General features: G+C 35.7%; 1 protein-coding gene and 1 pseudogene across 2 annotated transcripts; one reads left to right on the forward strand and one right to left on the reverse strand.

Moving 5' to 3' along the window:
• Window positions 1-247: 247 nt before the first annotated feature.
• LOC306853770 (short transient receptor potential channel 2-like) lies at window positions 248-8,815 on the forward strand (the record flags this gene model as incomplete). The annotated part of the gene is given in 15 exon segments (XM_079391417.1): window positions 248-262; window positions 1,069-1,761; window positions 2,881-3,017; window positions 3,019-3,055; window positions 3,766-3,930; window positions 4,073-4,237; window positions 4,241-4,247; window positions 4,402-4,602; window positions 5,367-5,529; window positions 5,631-5,723; window positions 5,783-5,993; window positions 6,554-6,681; window positions 6,823-6,892; window positions 6,980-7,112; window positions 8,520-8,815. Coding segments are annotated over 15 exon segments (2,514 nt in total).
• Window positions 8,816-11,333: 2,518 nt separating this feature from the next.
• LOC306853771 (protein sel-1 homolog 3-like) lies at window positions 11,334-19,735 on the reverse strand (annotated as a pseudogene). The gene is made up of 21 exons: window positions 19,273-19,735; window positions 19,031-19,154; window positions 18,820-18,933; window positions 18,534-18,595; window positions 18,324-18,456; window positions 17,952-18,085; window positions 17,718-17,851; window positions 17,396-17,596; window positions 17,073-17,252; window positions 16,320-16,415; window positions 15,530-15,670; window positions 15,297-15,359; window positions 13,964-14,137; window positions 13,725-13,876; window positions 13,417-13,500; window positions 13,020-13,110; window positions 12,860-12,932; window positions 12,214-12,323; window positions 11,952-12,080; window positions 11,733-11,835; window positions 11,334-11,426 (listed from the first exon to the last, which is right to left on the reverse strand). The product of its transcript is annotated as a protein sel-1 homolog 3-like (transcript).
• Window positions 19,736-20,375: the final 640 nt, after the last annotated feature.

Here is a 20,375-nt window from a genome sequence, read left to right on the forward strand (position 1 = left end):
GGGGAGCATCTCTGTTATTGGTGCTGAGTGGGTGGTACAGGCTAATTCCCAGAACAAGATGAGACATCAGTAGACAAAAACAAGGCTTGTACAGAGGCACAAAATCACTAAACAGGTCTAGGAGGTGACAACCATATTGTTCCTTTCTGGATTCATCTCTCAAGCTGACATGAGAGAGCTGCTCACTATTTTGGTCTGACGTATTTCTCAAAAGAAGTTTACTGTTTTGGGGTGCTCCACTAAGAACATGGAAAACCTTACGGTGAGTTCCAGATTTGAAGGTTTTGATTGCAAGGCATTAAATTAAATAAGTGCCAAAAGAAATGGGTAGTTTTAGGCACAATGCAAAGCAGAGGGTCTAAAAGGCTGTGGTAAAAATCATGGTAACTGATGGACTTGAGTGGGTTATTCCTGTTATAAAACCACAGCAAAGTGGTAAAAGATATCAAAGTTTAAATAAGTATATTTAAGTTTATGGTTGCCAACTGGTGCAACCGATGAATTTAATTCATAATTTACATCATTTAGGTATATACTGTATACACTACTGTTCAAAAATGCGAGGTCGGTAAGATTTTTTTATGTTTTTGAAAGAATTTTCTTATGCTCACCATGTTTGCATTTATTTGGTCAGAAATATAATTTATACACAGTAATGTTGTGAAATGCTATTGGAATTTAAAATATTTTCATATTTTCATATTTTTCTTCAGAAATCATTCTAATATGCTGGTCTGGTGCTCAATAAGCATTTATTCATATCTATGTTGAAAACAGTTGTGCGACATGTGTAAACTGTTTTTTGAAAACTGATTTTTTAAATAACATTATAAATATATTTACTGCCACTTTTGATCAATTTATTTTTTCTGAATAAAAGTATTAATTTCTTTCAAAAAAAAAAAAAAATCTGACCTCTGAAATTTTGAACAGCAGTGCAATTATAAAAAAGTGTTAAGTGTCAATAAAATTGTATTATTTATTATTATTGTTTTATTATTATTTCACCCTCTAATAATGGTTTGGTTAGGGTTTATACTATCTTCTGTGTCCTGTCTCTGTGAGCAGCCAGACAACTGGAAGGAGATTGTGAACAAGAAGCTTCACTTTCCACTGGAGCTGATCCCCGCCATCCAAGAGGGCAATACGGCCTGGGTGGACAGTCTCCTCTCCCTTGGAGACGGGATCATCCGTCAGCTGGACGAGTCTGAGGATCGGTTATGGAGGGAAGCATTGAACCTCTCCATCCGACTGGGCAGTGAAGAAATCATGACCTCCCTTCTGCTGGGCGTCAAGTTTGACTTCCATCAGATCCACGAGGTTCTGCTGGTGGCCGTCGACACCAACCAGCCCAGGTTCGTCAAACACCTCCTGGACCGCCTGGATCAGGAGAAAGGCAACAAGATGGATGTTCGTTCTTTCAGCATGGCCATCTTCGACCACTCCATTGACAATTCTCAGTTCGCGCCAGGAGTGACGCCACTAACGTTGGCCTGCCAGAAGGACCTGTATGAGATCGTAACTATGCTGACCCAGAGAGGTCATGATATTCCTCTGCCTCACTCCATCTCGTGCACGTGCCTGGAGTGCCGTAACGGCCGGCAATACGACTTGCTCAAGTTCTCTCTGTCCCGTATAAACACATACAGAGGCATCGCCAGCCGCGCATATCTGTCCATCGCCTCAGAAGACGCCATGCTCAGCGCTTTCCACCTCAGCAGAGAACTGCGCAAACTCTCTAAGAAAGAACCGGAATTTAAGGTGAGCTCGGAAAAAAATCATTCATTTATAGAAAACGTTGCAAATATTTTAAAAATATATATTTGGAAAAAACAAGAGTCAATTGTCTGTTTTTCTTGAACTTTTAAGAACTGTCAGTGCTGGATAGTAACTGATTACATGTAATCTGGATTGCATGATCAGATTCCAAAAATTCAAGTACTTGAAATTAGAGTATATTATGGTTTAAAATGCTCTTAATCAGATTAGTTACTTTTCATGGATTACATGATTACATATTCACACTATGGTAGTAAATTGTTCAAACTTTATTGATTCACCCCTATTTATTTATCTTTTAAATTTTCCTTTACGAATGAATTTACTACTTATATAGAATTTGGGAAACCCTGATGTAATGCAATGATTAATGCATTTTATGATGTTAATAACAAAGAAAGGATTATATTTCCTTTCTCTTTGTTCTTTTTGTTGTTATCAATATGCACTGTAAAAAAAAAGTTTTCTCAACTTGTTGTTTTAAATTTATACAAAAAAAGTTGAGAATCTCCTACAAAAATAAATTGAGAGAACTCAAAAATCTGCTGAAGCTGGTTGCCTTAAAATTTTAAGTTGGCTCAACTTTTTTTTTTTTTTTTTTTACAGTGTGGTACTCAGTAATCCCATTCAAGTGTGATAAACGAATTAGGTCAAAAGTGATCTAAAGGTAATGAAAAATTAGTCAGACTACATTACTTAATATGTGTAATCCAGATTATGTTACTAACAATTTTCCTCGTGTAACTTGTAATCATTAATGGCCTACAATTTGTAAGTAATCTACCCAGCACTGACAATATGCTACTAATAACTGACACATTGTTTGTTTTTACATGCATGTCCTTGCACAGATTATGCTTCATAATTTGACAATCAGGGTTTTCCCCTAATCGCCAAGTTTTCCACTTAGTTTTGCCGTCAAATAGTTTTTTTTTTTTCTATTGTCATTATATTTATATAATAAGCTATTTTCATAGCTAGCAGAATTTAGTAAACACACTTATTAATTCTTAATATATATAGAATTCTTATTAACACACTTATTAATTAACATTGATATTAATTAACATCTCTTTCTCAAAACTCGTTATTGCCGTTTAGCCGCAGTACCTGACATTGGAACAGCTGTGTCAGGAGTTTGCAGTGGAGCTTCTGGGAATGTGCCGGAACCAGAGCGAGGTCTCCAACATCCTCAACAGCGCTGAGGATGACAGCGAGGATGAAGAACTGGATGAACAGACGTCTTCGACTGGCAGTCAACTACAATCAAAAACAGGTACTTCATTTTGGTTTAATTGCAAAAAAAATTAAAAAGGAAAAGGCAACATTCAACATTCAAGGCAAAACTGGGGGAAAAACTAGGTAATTTAAATAAAACAAAAATGTCAAATGATTAAAATAAATAAAATGTTTAAAAAAAAACTAAAAGGCTATATCTTGTTAAACTACTCAGTGGAGTTCAGGTATGTGATATTTGAGCATCAATGAAATATAAATATTTATTTTTGTATCATTTATAGTTACTATTGATATATTGAATTTGTTTTTATTTTTATATTTTACATTTTCATTTTAGTTAAATTCTTAGCCATTTTGTTAAGGTTAATTATAATATTATTATTTAAAAAAATGTCTACTTAGTTTTAATAATTTTTTATTTCAGTTTTAGTACATCAAGTTATGAAAATAAGCAACGTTACCTTGGCAACTATCTGAAATAAAATATTGAAGTTAGTTTGATCTATTATTTGATTTCAGTTATGTTTTTTTAGTAGTTTTTAGTTAACTATAATAACCCTGGCTGAGGTAACACGCTGCAGACCTCCACTGCCCACACGGACTGATGGATTTGAGGAGAAACACAGGGCATGTGAGCATCATCTTTCAAAAGCGAGCAGTCGTTTGACCCCTGCGTTCGTGCCGTATGGGATGTCTGATTGATTGACAGTTGGCTGGGAGGCCTGACTGTTTGTTTTCCTCGTCTAGTTTGTGACTCATCCCATCTGCCAGCAAGTGCTCTCCTCCATTTGGTGCGGTAGCCTGTCCGGTTGGAGGGGAAGTCGAACTGCTTGGAAACTGCTAGTGTCTTTGGGGATTTTCATTACCATGCCGTTTCTCTGCCTCGTTTACTGGATCGCCCCCAGGTCCAAGGTAAATTTGAGCCAGTGGTGATAACAATTAAATAACATCGTAATAGCCCATGGGCCCATGCAAACAACCTTATTCAATACAGCTTAAATGCATTTCAAATATGTATTACTTAATATGGACTAAACCTACTTTGTTCTGCCAGCTGGGTAAACTGCTGAAGGTTCCCGTGATTAAGTTCCTGTTACACTCGGCATCATACATGTGGTTCCTCATCACCCTCTTGACGGAGTCGATTTTCATGGAGATCTACCGCAGTGATTTTGCCTCCCGAAATCAGAACATTCTCCATAACTCTCTCCATATGATATGAGTTGCTGGTGGGTCATGCTGCCAAATCAAAATCCATAGGAAAACCACTTAATAGGCATTTAAATCTCTGAGCCTAGACAATAATTGTCTTTGATTTATTTAGAGAGAGTAAATGTAATGATTATTGTCTAAAATAGAGTGTTTGTCTTTCTGCATTGGTAGGTTTCTTTTGGTTTGAGTGTAAGGAAGTTTGGATTGAGGGTTTGAAAAGTTACTTCCTGGATTTATGGAACATTCTGGATATGATGGTTCTGAGCATGTATCTGGCATCCTTCACACTGCGCATCCTCATCATGCTAAAGGGATATTTCCTCTGTCAGGACTCCAGCACTCAAGAACTGTGTGACTATTTCACCAACACAGGTGACATCTCGCATATAGGCTTTATTTAACCAGCATTTTTTTCATTCTTTTATATCTGGCCACCCATATATCATGTTTACTGGAAGTAAGATAATAGACAGACAGACAGATAGAATAATAGTTATTTGTATTTTTTATTCAAATTGTTAACAATTTTTTATTCAAATTGTTAACAAATTCAACAACAACATTATCAACAAATATAATTAAAATAATAGCAATATAATAATAATAATAATAGATTAATTACCATAAAATTATATAACAATATTAACATTTGTACATTTTATTTTATTTTATTTTTCATATTTGTATTATTATATTTTATTATAATAACAACAACATTATAATTATCTATTGTATTATTGATTAATTAAATAATTAATTAAATAAAAACAGTAGTAATTATTTTTATTTTATTATTAATAATTACAAATACAGTTAAATAATAATATATATATATATATGTATATATATATATATACATATATATCTGTGTGTGTTTATATATAAATTAGTTGTTTATAAATAAATATATTTTTTATAGAATGTTTAATATTTTTGTATTATTATTAATAATAATACATTTAAAAATGCAATAAAATCTATAATAAATGTTAAAAAAAAAAATTCACATGTAGCAGCAGTAGTTTAAATAATTATAATTTTTTTTTATAATTTTTACAACTTCTACCAATACATGAAAAAAATTATATTATATCTCAAATTATTGTTAAATATCTGTATCATATGTTTGTGAATAGTACGAGAGGACTGGAAACAGGAGGATCCTCAGTTGATTGCAGAGACTCTGTTCGCCGTGACCAGCATGCTGAGTTTCACACGTCTCGCCTACATTCTGCCCGCCCATGAATCCCTGGGAACCCTGCAGATATCCATGGGAAGAATGATCGATGACATGATGAGGTCAGATCTCACTGTTTGATCTCTGCGATTGGACGTCCAGTAGCTATGAGAGGAGAGCACCATTAAAATCACTTTCATCAAATGTTTTTCTTGCTCTACAGGTTCATGTTCATCCTTATGATCATCGGAACAGCATTTTTGTGCGGAATAAACAACATATACGTCCCATATGTTGTTTCTCCACATCTTGGCAGGTGATTAATAGCTTGTTTACATGTAATTACATGTGTTTGGTTGGTTTGAAATCACCCAGGAGAAGCATCTTAAATCGGTTTAATGAAACATTTAACTTCCTCTTCTGGACCATGTTTGGAATGGCAAACCAGGAATATGTAGACATGCCTGATTACGCTCTGGTTGAGTTTGTGGGAAGGATCTTCTACGGGATATTCACACTGCTCATCGTCATAGTCCTACTCAACATGCTTATTGCCATGATCTCCAATTCATTTCAGAGGATCGAGGTGTGAAGCTTAAAAGATCATTACAAAAGAGTTAAGATAATATTAGAGAACATTTGTGGACCAGTGCGATGGAAGAAACTCCCGGTACCCAAAAATGAAAGCTGTTTACTCTTCCCTCATGAGTAAATATTTCAAACAAATGCTATTCTTTTGAACTTTTTATTCAACAAAACATACTGAAAACGATTTGCAATTATTAAGTAGCACACCTGTTTTCAACATTGATAATAAGAAATGTTTTTGAGCAGTAAATCAGCATATTAGATTGATTTCTAAAAGATCATGTGACGCTGAAGACTGGAGTAATGATGCTGAAAATTCAGCTTTGCATCACAGGAATAAATTACAGTTTTAAATATATTCAAATAGAAAACAATTATTCTAAATTGTAATAATATTTCACATTACTGTTTTTACTGTATTCATAATCAAATTAATGCAGCCTAGGTAAGCATAAGAGATTTCTTTTAAAAACAATATCTCACCTTACCAAAACTTTACCAACCCCAAACTTTTTAACAGCAATGTTTATGTATGTCCATACTGTCTCTTCCTCTCAGGATGATGCAGATGTCGAGTGGAAGTTTGCTCGCTCTAAACTCTACCTCAGTTACTTCAGGGAGGGTCTCACTATGCCAGTTCCCTTTAATATCATCCCATCTCCAAAGGCTCTCTTCTATATCTTGAGGTAAGAAAACCTGCGAAATGCGAGGTACTATAAAACCTCCAAAATCTCTATGCAGACTATGTGAACTCACACTTTTTTACCACAGACTTTAGATCCTTTAGAACCAGATGTTACCTTTCTGTTCCTCCCGGTCTTGAGTAGAAGCATCTGCAAAAAGATTTGCTGTTGCTGTAACAAGAAAGCCCCAGAATATCCCCCCATTGCATCTTTGGTGAGCATCTGAGGGGATTCTATCTCTAGATCCTCCATAATTCCTGATTAAATTTGGCTGATGAGGTGTTTTTCTTTTTTTTTTTAGTCTAGCAATACCCTGAATAGTAGCAGAGGTCAAGGTGAGGGCAGAGTGCCATACCGCCTGCAGGTGACCAAAGCTCTAGTGCACCGCTACATCGAAGCCGCACGCAGAGAGTTCGAAGAGAGCAAGCGTAAAGGTAGGTCATATTTTCGGCATCAAGTAATGATCCAAAAAGCTTGCAGTATTTCAGTTATTAAAGAAAACAAAACATAATCGTGACACATTTAGCATTAAACATTATTTATGTCTATGTACCTAAAAATGAGCTGTGACCTTGAGGTCAAAGATCTGTGCAGCAGGTAACCACAAGGTTGTATGTACAAACCCCAGAAGAGGAGGTCTTTTAGCAAAACACTTCATCACAAGTTTCTCCAGAGGGACTGCCCCTGTAATTAAAGAATATATTAAGTGTACTGCAAATTAAAATGGATAAAAGTGTCTGATAAATGAATACTTGGTCAGTTACTGACCATTTTGGGATCAGCATCAACGCTTGGGATGGCACACTATCATACTTTAGCTTCAGTATTCCACCTACCATTTTTTTTTTTAAGCAAAATGTGAAACCGTATGGATTTTTGTAAATGTCAACACTTTAAACAGCAGTACACTACATTGTCACATGATTTCAATATATGCAGCTCAGTAAGTGACATGCAGTGAGTACAGTTGGGGTTAGTATGATTTTTTTTAAGACATTAATGCTTTTATTCAGCAAGGATGGAATAAATTGATTAGCGACAGATCTTTTTTAACATAATAAATGTCTTTAAATAAACACTGCTATTTTGTTAACATTAGTTGATGCATTAAAAATGCATAATAAAATGCATTTATGCATTAAAAAGAAATTAATATATTTTTACAGTTTAATACATTTATTAATAACGCATTAGTAAATGTTGAACTTAACATTAATTACATTTAATAAATGCTGTAGAAATATTTTTCAGTGTTAGTTCATGTTAACTAATGTTAATGTGAACAAAGTACACCTCATTAAATGTTTTTTGAGCAGCAAATCAGAATATTAGAATGATTTCTGAAGGATCATGTGACACTGAAGACTGGAGTAATGATGCTGAAAATTCAGCTTTTAATCACAGAAATAATACATTTTAGAGTCTACTACAATTGAAAACAACTAATTTAAACTGTAATAATATTTCACAATTTTACAGTTTTTTTTTTTAAATCAAATAAATCCAGCTTTGGGAAGCATAAGAGACTTCTTACAATACAATAACTTACTAACCCCAAATTTCTGAATGCCAGTTTATCTTAGAAATATAAGTGGTAATTTTGCATTCTTTTAATCAAATTTTGTATATATACATCCAATCTAATCAAAATAATGAGCGAAGAAAGCTTAAGTGAGAAAACATTTTTTTCTGGAAAATGTAGTTTGTTATCCAGGAATTTCATATATACTGAAAAAATGTGCATTGCTTCACACAGCAGCAATAGTATGAGTAGTATGATAGAATGCCGTTCTGAACCTTGCATTGTTTTCACTACTAACTGCTGTTGTTGTGATGCTCAGATGTTGGGAACAGAATCACCGAGCTGAATAAAGTTGTCGGCCGACTGCACACCGAGATGCAGGAGTTCCAGCAGAAGCTGCAGTGGCGGCGCAAGAGCGAGCCAGACCAGGCCAACATCCTGGGCAAATACATCTTGGGCGCAAAGAACAATTTCCGTGACTTTGATAAGAACGAGGCCATGGGGTGCGAAAACACAGGTCTGCCTATCAGTACACATCCCGCAGAGGAGGAGGACGAGAAAGAAGGAGAGATCAAAGCAGGAGGGATCGTCTCAGAGGAGGGGGAGGAGCCCTAGTCCGAGGGCCCTGTGGAGCCCGTCCCAGGAGAAGAGACTACTTTTGACTGCTAGCACTCTTGATGTGTGAGAAACAAACACTGCAGTGTCGCAGCGCACAGCCATTCCCTGAAAAATACCTAGTCACCAGTATCTAGATACATTCATAGCACTTTGAATTACTGATACATTTTTACATACTATAGTTGATTAATATGTAATTTGTATCATGATTGATATTTAAAATCCAATGCCTCATAAGACAGATAAATCCATTTAATGAGGTTTAGATGCCAAATAGATACAAACACACACTCATATATTTGCTGAGTGATCTGTTTACTTATGGATATTTTCACATTAACGTGAAAGGTCATAACCATAATAATAACCTTAAATGAAAATTAACACACAAATAAAAATCATAACTTTTCACAAAATAAATCATAAAAAACGAAAAAAAAAAACAACAACAGTGTGTTACATTATTATTATCAATGACAAAAAACACAAAAAAAACTATCCACGAATGCTACAAATTATTATTATTATTTTTATTTTTTGTGTTTTGGAAAATAGTTTCACCAAGATTGTATTTTTGATCAAATAAATGCCGTAAAAACAGTAATATTGTGAAAGATTATTACAATTTAAAATAGTACTCGGGAAACATCTCATTATTATTGACAACAGTTAAATATTTTTTGTGCAAACCATGAAGCATTTCTCAGGATTCGTTGAAGAATAGAATAGAATAGAATAGAATAGAATAGAATAGAATAGAATAGAAAAGAATTTGAAACAGAAATCCTTTTTAAAGGTCTTTACTGTCAATTTTAAATAATGTATCCTTGCTAAATAAGTACTATTAAATATTACTAATTAATGTTTAAACCCATTAAACATCTGTCCCCCTCCCGTCAAATTCTTATTTGGTTCTAATCCAATGTTAATGGTTATTAAAAAAAAAAAAAAAAAGTGATCAGTTCATCATAACTACTGTGCAAAGCAACATTTGGAAATGCAAAATAATAATAATAATAATAAAGCTAACATTTAGTTTGAATTCCTGGGATGGATGAAAAGCATTTTTGAAAGCCTAAGCACCTCCTTTCACTTACTTTGACTTAAATTTATGACTTGCAAGCCCTATTTTGTACCCTATTCCTTGAAAGTGCCAAATATCACACACTCCTCCGGTGCCTTTTAAAGTCATAAACATCATCTAAAGTTCAGCAATTACACATAAAAGCCAGCCGGGGAGAAAGACAGCTCAGAGGCAATTTCTCAGGATGACTGAGGACTTTAAAACTTGTTTCTTTAGCTATAACATTGATTGAACTGTGTGCCGAGTCCAACATATTCCCTCAACAATTTAGAAAAACTATTTAATAAAAGATCTTATATTAGGTATATTGTAAGTTAGCCCATGTGAAATGCATACATCATGATGAGGCACCAGAATGGGGGTCTCACAGAAAGCATCACATTATGTGAATGTAAACGCAGTAAGATTACCATCCCCTGATGATTAGACACTTAACACAATGTGGTGCACTCCCTCTCTCTGAGGGTTAGTCAGTTTTTCGTGTTGTTTTAATTTAGCGTGAGCTGCGGTGTGTGTCCCCGGGGGCCCACATCACAGCCTGCTGCACACCTGCTGTTTGCATCAGTCTGCACAGAAGCCTGGGGAGTCCTCGCACTCTTTCATTAAACACAGGCAGAGTGGCCCCACCGGGACACCGTACCTCCAAGAGGGGGAAAAATGAGTTTGCCTTGAGACACCAAAGTGGTACAGCCAGAACTCTCAGAAGAAATTACACGTCAGAAACAAGAAGCCAACAAGTTCAACAGGAATTACATTTGAAAATATTACTTTATTCAGAAGAACTATTTATTTTACTTGTCATTCTTTGAAACGCTGATGATTTAAGTGACAAACATGAAAAATCTTAAAATGTAAATTTGTAAAAAGTACTTGTAGAAAAAGGATAATTTATATGCAAGTGTTTTGCTCTAAAAAGTTTTATTAAAAGCATAGTTCACCAAAAAAATGAAAACACTGTTATTATTTGCTCACCTTCAAGTTGCTCCAAACCTGTACGAGTTTCTTTCTTCTGTTGAGCAAAAAAGATGATACTTTGAAGAATGTTGACGGTAGCCATTGACTTCCATAGTGTTCTTTCCATACTATGGAAGTCAATGGCTACCAGCAACTGTTTGGTTACCAGCATTCTTTAAAACGTCGTCTTTTGTTTTCAACTCGTACAGGTTTGGAACAACTTGAGGGTGAATAAATAACAGGATTTTTACCTGAATAGAAATTGAATGTACATCACTGTATAGTTAAATGTCAGATTGTGATTAAATTTTAAGTTATACTGCATTTTGTTATTATACTGCATCTCTGAACAAGTGCTTCGCATGGAGGAAAACCATACAGAATATTGAGACTTGTTTACAAGTAATTATAAAAGTTATCTAGCAGTTTTCTTTAGGATTCCTCCTCTTGGGTTTAGCTGGAAGCAGATGTTTGGGATCAAGATGTTTGGTGGAGTGGTGTCGTCCTCCATTTAATTAGTCCAAACACAAAAGACAGAGTTCCAACTGCAGCTGAAACTGTGGCAATGAGCTACAGGAACATAGGAAACATCTACTTGTGAAAATTACTCCCTCATCATTAGATAATCTCCGAGATAAATCATTATGATGCTAACACAGTAACCACAGGAGCTTCCTCATGAGGCGATCATGCAATTATACAATATTAAACAAATTAAACAACAAGGACTTCATCCAAGCTGTTTTTTCTTTTCTTTTTTGTGTCTGACTGACTGACTTGCTATATAATTATATTAAATTGTCCAAGCTACAGTACGCTTTTGGTCCAGACAGCCAAAAATCTATATTTCTGCTTTAAAGACAAAAATACACAGACCTTTATCGCAGTATCCTGATGTAGTTGTAAAGATTGCAGGTGTGCGCTAAACAATGCCAGTGTGCAGGGCAGGTAGGCATCGGTGCTAATGGTCTCTCTACATCTACGGAAAAGATGGAGAAATACACTTGCTGTAATAGGTTGTTAGAACAGTACAACTGAGCCACCTGAAGTGGATAATGGCAGTCTGAATGTTTCATGATTGTGGTGTTGTCTTACCTTTGGGTACAGGGTGCTGAGAAGCGTCTGTCGGCCTGTTAAGTGAAGGTGGAGCAAACCGAGCTCAGAAAGCACACTGAACGGCAGAGACTCTCCGCTTTGGAAAAGCAGGCCAAGATTATACCAACCCTGAGGAGACAGAAAACACAACAAAAAATGTATGAACAAACAAAAATAAATGATTGAAGTCACTCATTTATTAAATGATTATGATTCCTGATTATTCAAGGTTAGACTTCAGTCCATTTGCTGATACAGGTACCTGTGGTTCGTTCTTGAGAGCTGCTTGCTTGTACAGCTCTGCGGCACCAGAAATCTCTTTTCTGCCCAAAGCCTGTTCACCAGAGAACAGATCTCCCATTCTGATCAAAGCTGAGAGGGAAACAAACATCCGTCACCTCATGCAGAGACTCCAGCTTAAGCTACAGGGAGCTTGAGAAAGAGCACATGTACTGATGCAGCGACGCAGGACATCGAGTCAAACCTCAGGTGCCCTTCATGACGAGCATTTCAGTTCAATATAAAGATATATGACTGCCACTCTGTATCCCACACTAAATTACATTCAATTTATATTCTACTGCAGCGGTTGTCAACCTTTTCAGATCTAATATAAATGAACAGACCCTAATATGAAAAAAAGTTACACTAGAAATATGAAATATTTTTATTACTTAAGGAAATAAAACAGCAATATAAAAATAAACGCAAAAAAAAAAATTAATTAATGAATACCCCCCCCCCCATCAAATTCATAAAATATCCTTTTTTTTCTTAAAAGACAAAAACAAAAATACTTTCCAAAATTTCTTTACACTTTATATTTGTTATAAATGTCTTCAACAAAGAGATATACATTTTCACACCATTTTAATTGACATATTTTAGTTTTAGATTTGTTAAATTACCATAAGGAGCCTGTATCGACATGTTATAATATCTGAACATGCACTGAGTCACCAGCACTGGATCCAAAGAGCCCTACAACATGAACATAAAACATCTATAAAAGCCAATGAAGTGAATATGTTCATCTGAATCTACAGAAACTGTTTAGAATGAACTCACTGAGTTGTGTTCACACAGGTACGCCACATTAAACTGAGCTGCTTCAAATCCACTCTCTGCCGCACTCAGATAATAAATCAAAGACATGATCCTGCAACAATGAGAGAGAGAGAGAGAGAGAGAGAGAGAGAGAGAGAGGGAGAGAGAGAGAGAGAGAGAGGGAGAGAGAGAGAGAGAGAGAGAGAGAGAGGGAGAGAGAGAGAGAGAGAGAGAGAGAGAGAGAGAGAGAGAGGGAGAGAGAGAGAGAGAGAGAGAACAATAGAAAGTGGCCTTTGCAACATTCTTTTCGAATGTAATGAAATCTAAAAGGCTATTCATGCTGTAATTTAATATTATGAGTATTATAGATTAATATCTGCATCTATAACTCTGTGGCCACTCAAACTGAAAGGTTTACCAGTCTCCTCTGAAATAGGCATTCAGTCCGTTCCTCAAGACTGTTCCCAGATATCCATTCTGTTCAGATGCCCATTTAACCCAACTAAAGTCCAAAGAGAAAGAGAAAAATTCCTTTCCTATAAATGCAATAGCAAAACATGAACTAGAAATAACTAGAAAAAAAAACTGAATCTCTTTAACAACTAGAGGATTATGGGTAGTAGAGGCATCATGCCCATTCAGATTTTTGAGCCAAATTTGATAAGTTGCACGATGCTCATGAACGGTTGATAAAGCTTGGTTGTTTATCTACATATATTTTATTACATAACATTATTTTGAGTTACATCCAGAACAGCATCTGCCGGGCGTCTGGAAACTCGGCCGGTAATCCCATGAATCCAAATATCAGCCAATTCAATGCCATCGTTTAAGAGTCCTCTCTGGGATGACTTTAAATAGTACTTATATGCCTCAAACTGATGAAAGAAGCAAAGTCATAGTTAAAGAAACACTTTATTTGATTATTACGAGGTTTAAAAGCACATCAGCATGTGAGTGTTTACCTGGTCGGCAGGATGTCCAGGATAGAGGCCCTGAGAGTAGAAAACTCCCAGATTCAAAGCAGCATCAGGGTGACCTTTGGCATCGGCTTCTTCCCAGAGATGTACAGCCTTCTCGTAATCCTTCTCATACTGCTCGTAGTACCAGCCCAGAGCAGTGATAACGGGAACAGACCCCTGCAGGATGTAAAAATCACTTACAGGTCATGGATTGAGTGGTAAACACTCAATATATCAGTAAAAACAATGAAACACATGAGCATCCATTACATTCAGTAACATAAATTAAGAGCATTTGCATTCAATGCTCAAATTATATTTATTAGTTGCCTCATAACAATTAAAGTGAAAATATTTAAGATATGACAATTAACTACAAAACAACTACTGTGCAGATGCCATTTGAGTTTTTAATTAATACATGAATATACACAAGAAATGAAAACTAAACTATGGGCTTTCAATCTCTGAAAATCCCCAAATTTCCAAAACTCCAAAATGAGGAACCCCATTGCTAAAATTGAAAAGGCAGCTATATACTTTACATATAAAGACCAACTTCTTTACTGTGAAAAAAAAATAAAATAATAAAATATAATAAATGTCTGTAAAATATTATTTGGAAAATATTTAGCTCCTCTTATGTTAAATGCTTTTTCTCTCACTATAGTACTATACTTTCAAATGTATTATTTAGTGTGTGTGTGTGTGTGTGTGTGTGTGTGTGTGTGTGTGTGTGTATATATATATATATATATATATATATATATATATATATACACACACACACACACACACACACGCACATACATATATAAAAACATTTATATAAAATGTATATATATATATATATATATATATATATATATATATATATATATATATATATATATATATACACACACACTTTATATAAATGTTTTTTGTATGAATGTATGTATGATGTATATATATATATATCATATATTATAAAATATGTTCATATATACACACACACACACATTTTGTATAAATATGTTTTATGTATGCATGTAGTTTGTGTGTGTGTATATATATATATATATATATATATATATATATATATATATATATATATATATATATATATATATATATATATATATATATATATATACATACATATACATACACACACTTAAAATTTACTTATTTAAAAAATCATTACAATATTTCAATGTTTATTTAAACAACTTTTTTTTTTTTTTTTTTCCTTAATTTTTCACAAACTCCCTAGCACCCCCTTCCAGTTCTCTTGCCCCAGTTTTAAAAAACCCTGGTTTTAAACAAACTTTTACACAGCACCTGCAAGATATACCTGTTCTATTACTTTCTTCAGGAATGTCCCGGCTCTCTGAACATCTTTTGGAACTCCTTGACCCTGTTAATACAAGAAAATATGATATATTGATCTCCTCTAACCTCTCTTTAAATGCTTTGCAAGACTGCCCTCTGCTGGCCAAATCAGATATTCTTTATGAACCATCACACAATGAAACTAAGAATCAGTGATTGAGGATTGCATATCTGAGCAAAGACAAGGATCCTGACCGTAAGGAGCACAATGGCGTAGTCGTACATGGACACAGGGTCATGGAGTTTGGTTGTACCTCTCTCATAGTGTTTCACTGCTGTCTGAATGTCTGGAGACACTCCTTGCTGACCCCAGAATAACATGCGCCCCATTGCTTGCTAAAGAAAAATGAATAATTAAATAAACCACCATTTAAACGTCCAGGGTCAGAAATATTAATCAGCACAACTGTTTTCAACATTAAAGGGATAGTTCACCCAAAAAAATGAAAATTCTGTCATCATTTTCTCACCCTCGAGTAGTTCCAACCCTGTATGAATATCTTTGTTCTGCTGAACACAGAGGAAGATATTCTGAAGAATGTGGGAAACAGAGCAGTTCTGGGGCACCATTGACTTCCATAGTATTTTTTTTTTCCTACTATGGAAGTCAAAGGTGCCCCAAAACAGCCTGGTTACAAACTTCCTTCAAAATATCTTCCTTTGTGTTCGGCAGAACAAAGAAATTCATACAGGTTTGGAGCTACTTGAGGGTGAGTAAATGATGACAGAATTTTCATTTTTTTGGGTGAACTATCCCCTTTAATACACATCATTCATTTCTCGAGCTACAAAATCAGTATATTAGAATGATTTCTGAAGGTGCTGATGATGAAAATTCAGCTTTGCGTCACAGCAATAAATTAGATTTTAAAATATATTCAAATGGAAAAGTTATTTTTAAACTGTAATAATTAGTATAGAGGAATAACATCAAAATGAAACAGTCTATGCATTTGATTTTTTTGCTGGATGTGAGTTTTAGTACCTCAGCTTCAGCCACTCCACTCCACAGATCGTCGTTTTCATTGGTTTGGGCCTTCAGGGTCTCTTCATCATTTAAACGTATTAACTCAACAAAAGTCTACAGAGAAGACGGAATTTAGAAAGCTATTAAAAATTGCTTTGCACAACACATCATTAAATTTAAGGGTTACATGTCAGTTTTTATGTGAATCTAATTATATAATGACCTTGAAAGAGTCTTAAATTTGATGCCAAAGAAAATAAAAGGCAGCTGTGAATGAAATCAAGCACATTTACTCAGTCTGACTGAACAAAAAGACATTTTCAAAGCTTTTCTGTGGCTCACAGCCTAATTTTTCTTTTTAAAGTCTGTATTAAAACTGAAAACTGAAATTTAATTTATCCCCCATAATACAAGATGAAGTTTACAGAGCCCCTAAGGGGACATGGTGATGGCAAAACAATATGAGGAGGGAGGAAAAATGCTTTTGCATTCTCTCCCAAATGTATTACGTTCCCCCTATCAATACATTTGCGTTCTTGCTCAAAGCTACTGAATTTCCCTTTGAAACATTGTATTCCCACACAAAAGTATTCAACATTTGCGTTCTCAAAACGATGGCGTTCTCTTGCAAAAAATACTGAGTTCTCGCGCAAAACTATTACGTTCTCTTGCAAAACTACTGCATTCACAAAAAAACAGTGTTCTTTCACAAACTTTTTCCTCCTATCTACTGTGAATTGAGAAATTTGAGGGTTGTTTAAAGTCTCATACTTGATGTGGGGAGGGATTCTTCTGATCCATGCCGGTTTGTCTTGTGATGTTAATGTAATAAGCATAGGAAAGTTCATGCTCAGGGGTCACCTCCAGGTCACCAACATGGTGCATGTGCCCTAAACATAAGAGCGCCAACCTCCAGTCCTTCTGAGCTGCCAAAAGGGACAACAGCCAAGCCTGCAATGCCACACATCAGGTTTCATGTTAAACTACTAATCCTCATTCACTTTATTCAGTGTTCACAGAGTTCAGATTACAATTAGACATGTAAAACTGATGCTTGAGAAACCCGACTGCCACATTACCCCAAACACACGCACCTTGTACGGCTGTCTCGTGACTCTGAATCCACTGCTGTACAGAACAGAGGACAGATGTAGTGCTCTATTGTCTCCCAAGCAGCCAGATTGCAGCAGGAAAGGCATCATCTTGGTTATAACATACTAGACTGTGAGCTGTATTGATCTTACGGAAGACTAGAGCATACAGAATCCTGCCCATAGCTGATGCATTCACTCTGCCTACAAAACAGGTAACAATAAAAGCATATATACTGAATATAATCTTACTGACCCCAAACCTGAAGAGTAGAGTGCGTATAATGTGAACACCTATCAATAAACTGTGTAAATACAATCTTACCATATTTCTGTGATAGTAGTTTGGTCAACTGTGCAACGTGGCGTCTGTAAGGATTTGTTTCGAAGAACATGCACTGCTCTGTCGAGTTGACGGTACTGTGATTCAGTAGCAACTCTATGTATGTGTTCAAACAGCTGTCTGTATGTGAATATTGATGTGGTGAAGCAAACAAGTGTAGACAATGAAAAAAACATATTTTGATCTCTAGTGCTTGCTAGTGGACACCCGTGGTACTGACCTGATGGTCTCTTTACTGTGAGAGAGTGATCTGTCGCAGACAGAAAAAGCTCTGATTTAAAATTCTCACAAGACTGGAACCATCCGGTTATATTCACTTTTGATATTACAGGAGGAAGGTGAATCTCAGCCTGTGAAGACGTAAAATATCACTATGCTTAGTTCTGGGGAATAGAATTTTTGTATATTCAAAGAAACTCAAAGTTTATATAGATCAATGCCAAAATCATGGGTTTGATTCCCAGGGGATGCATGAACGGTTATAATTGTATATTTTGAATGCAATGTAAGTCACTTTCAAAAATAATTCACCATATGCATAAATATAAATATATAATATAAAAACCTAAAAATGCTATTATATCCTACCTGGTCAGCTGGGAGCCCCTGTATACGATAGTATGTAGCTGGTCCATAATATCCTTCAATGCCTCGTATGAATTTACCTCCACCAATCACAAAATATCCATGTGTGTCATCCAACATGATGTTCTTTCCAAATCTGCACAAAACACCAGATCTTTCTTGATGCAACAGTTGTGAAATTTAAGTTTTACTGCTTTACATGAATATTCTTACACATGCTCAGCTGTGCTAACAAATTTCTGCTGCCCTTCCATACATGCAATAGAAATTTTGGCCTACAGGAGAGGGAAATATGAGAATATGAGTTTCAAATATGACTGGATCAGTTCGCACTAGAATAGTGAATCCTACTACAGTAGAGAAGTGTATGAATGTTATTGTTACTGAGCCACAAATTACATGGGCGAACGTCTGTGCCGCAAAATATTAAAATCACATTTGCCAACAGTATTAGCAAGGTTGTGTGCAAATATAATATTTTCAGACATGTTGTTAAGGCCCACTTCAAACCAAAGAAATTCTCATAATTATTTTCAGCATCAATGTGGAACAGAAGTCCACATAAACGGTTACTGCAAGGTTTCTCCACCAAACCCAAAGTGAAACAGCAAACCTAAAAAGTCCAAACCACCAATCATAAAGTTATTCTGGGAATTAAATGATAATCTTAAGCCTTGTTTCCAAATAAGTAGAAATGCAGAAGCTCTCACCAGGGATAATAGATGGATTTGATTCGAAGCCCTTCCAAAACTTCGTTTTTGAATGGCTGGAGGGTTTTGATGATGCCATAACGTTCACCAGAAGCAGCAAAAATTGAGGAAAGAGATGCCACCTCTTAAAAGAAAAGTGTGTGAAAACTTGTGGGGGAATAAATAGGTTTTACACGCACTTTTTAGGATTACATTTAGAAATAAAAATATTTAAAAAGGGAATTATTGTGCCATTTATTTACCATTTTCCTCCAAGCACTGTGGCTTGCCATCTCTTCTGACTCTCCAGAGCAAACCTGTGTCCCATTTGGCACAAAGCTGGTGTTGTTTGAAGGGTCGACTCAGTGGTGAGTGAATATCGAGGGGAACCTGCCAGGTCCGGTGGACTTATCCGGTCCGATCCAAGCACGTAATAAACAGCTGAGAACCCAGTCAGAACCGCGTATTATCCAATCAGGTCGGTACACAAGCCAGTCAGGAAAACTCAGTCACCACTCGGGTTCTGGTATGTCCTGGATCGCAGGTCCAGTATTTGTGGAAAACGACTGAGGTAGATCCAGTATTGAAAGAAACCAGAACCCGAACATGCACTACAGACGACTGAAAACAGCTGTATTTTACGCGTAAAGGACAGTTGGAGACGGGCGCGTCAAGGAAAGCCACATTACCTGTGCTGGATCGGCTAAGACAGTCAGTGAAAGACATCTGGTTATAAACAAATAAACAACAGACTTTTTTTAATTATGGATGCAAACTATAGGTCTACCTCTAATTTGCATCTGAAATGCTCTCACTGTACTTACAGAAATTATGACATGTAAACACAAGCAGTAAAATCTCTTTGGCAGGTCTCCCATCATTCCTTTGCGAAACCCAACAACCACCAGAAGATTTGGATTAAACAAAACAACTTGTTTCTGATTAAAATTAAGCTTTTTGCTTCGTTCATGGTGCACGGTCACTCATACTGTTGCGTTATTTGGCTGTTTGCGCCATATCCGCATCAAGGACCGTTGCAGTGCAGGAGTTCATGTGATCAAACGCCAAAGCAGGTACCTGAGCCTATCTCAGTATAATAAATACGGAATAACATCCTGTTTAAGCTGCAGGTGGAAGTGTTAAAGCAAACAGAACGGAGGATTTCCACCCTCTAACGCAAACTTAGCATAGCTCATGAATAATTAATCTCAGGTTAAGTGCTGTATAAGACTCTGGACAACCGGATTTTGCTTTGTTAGTACGGCGTTCCTATATATGTAATATATTAATAAGCACACAATGCATTATTAAAATGATGCTATAACTGTGCCCTGTGCAGATACGCCAAGGAATTTCATAATTTTAA

This window comes from Barbus barbus (assembly GCF_936440315.1).
Source record: "Barbus barbus genome assembly, chromosome: 34".
Classification (NCBI taxonomy): domain Eukaryota; kingdom Metazoa; phylum Chordata; class Actinopteri; order Cypriniformes; family Cyprinidae; genus Barbus; species Barbus barbus.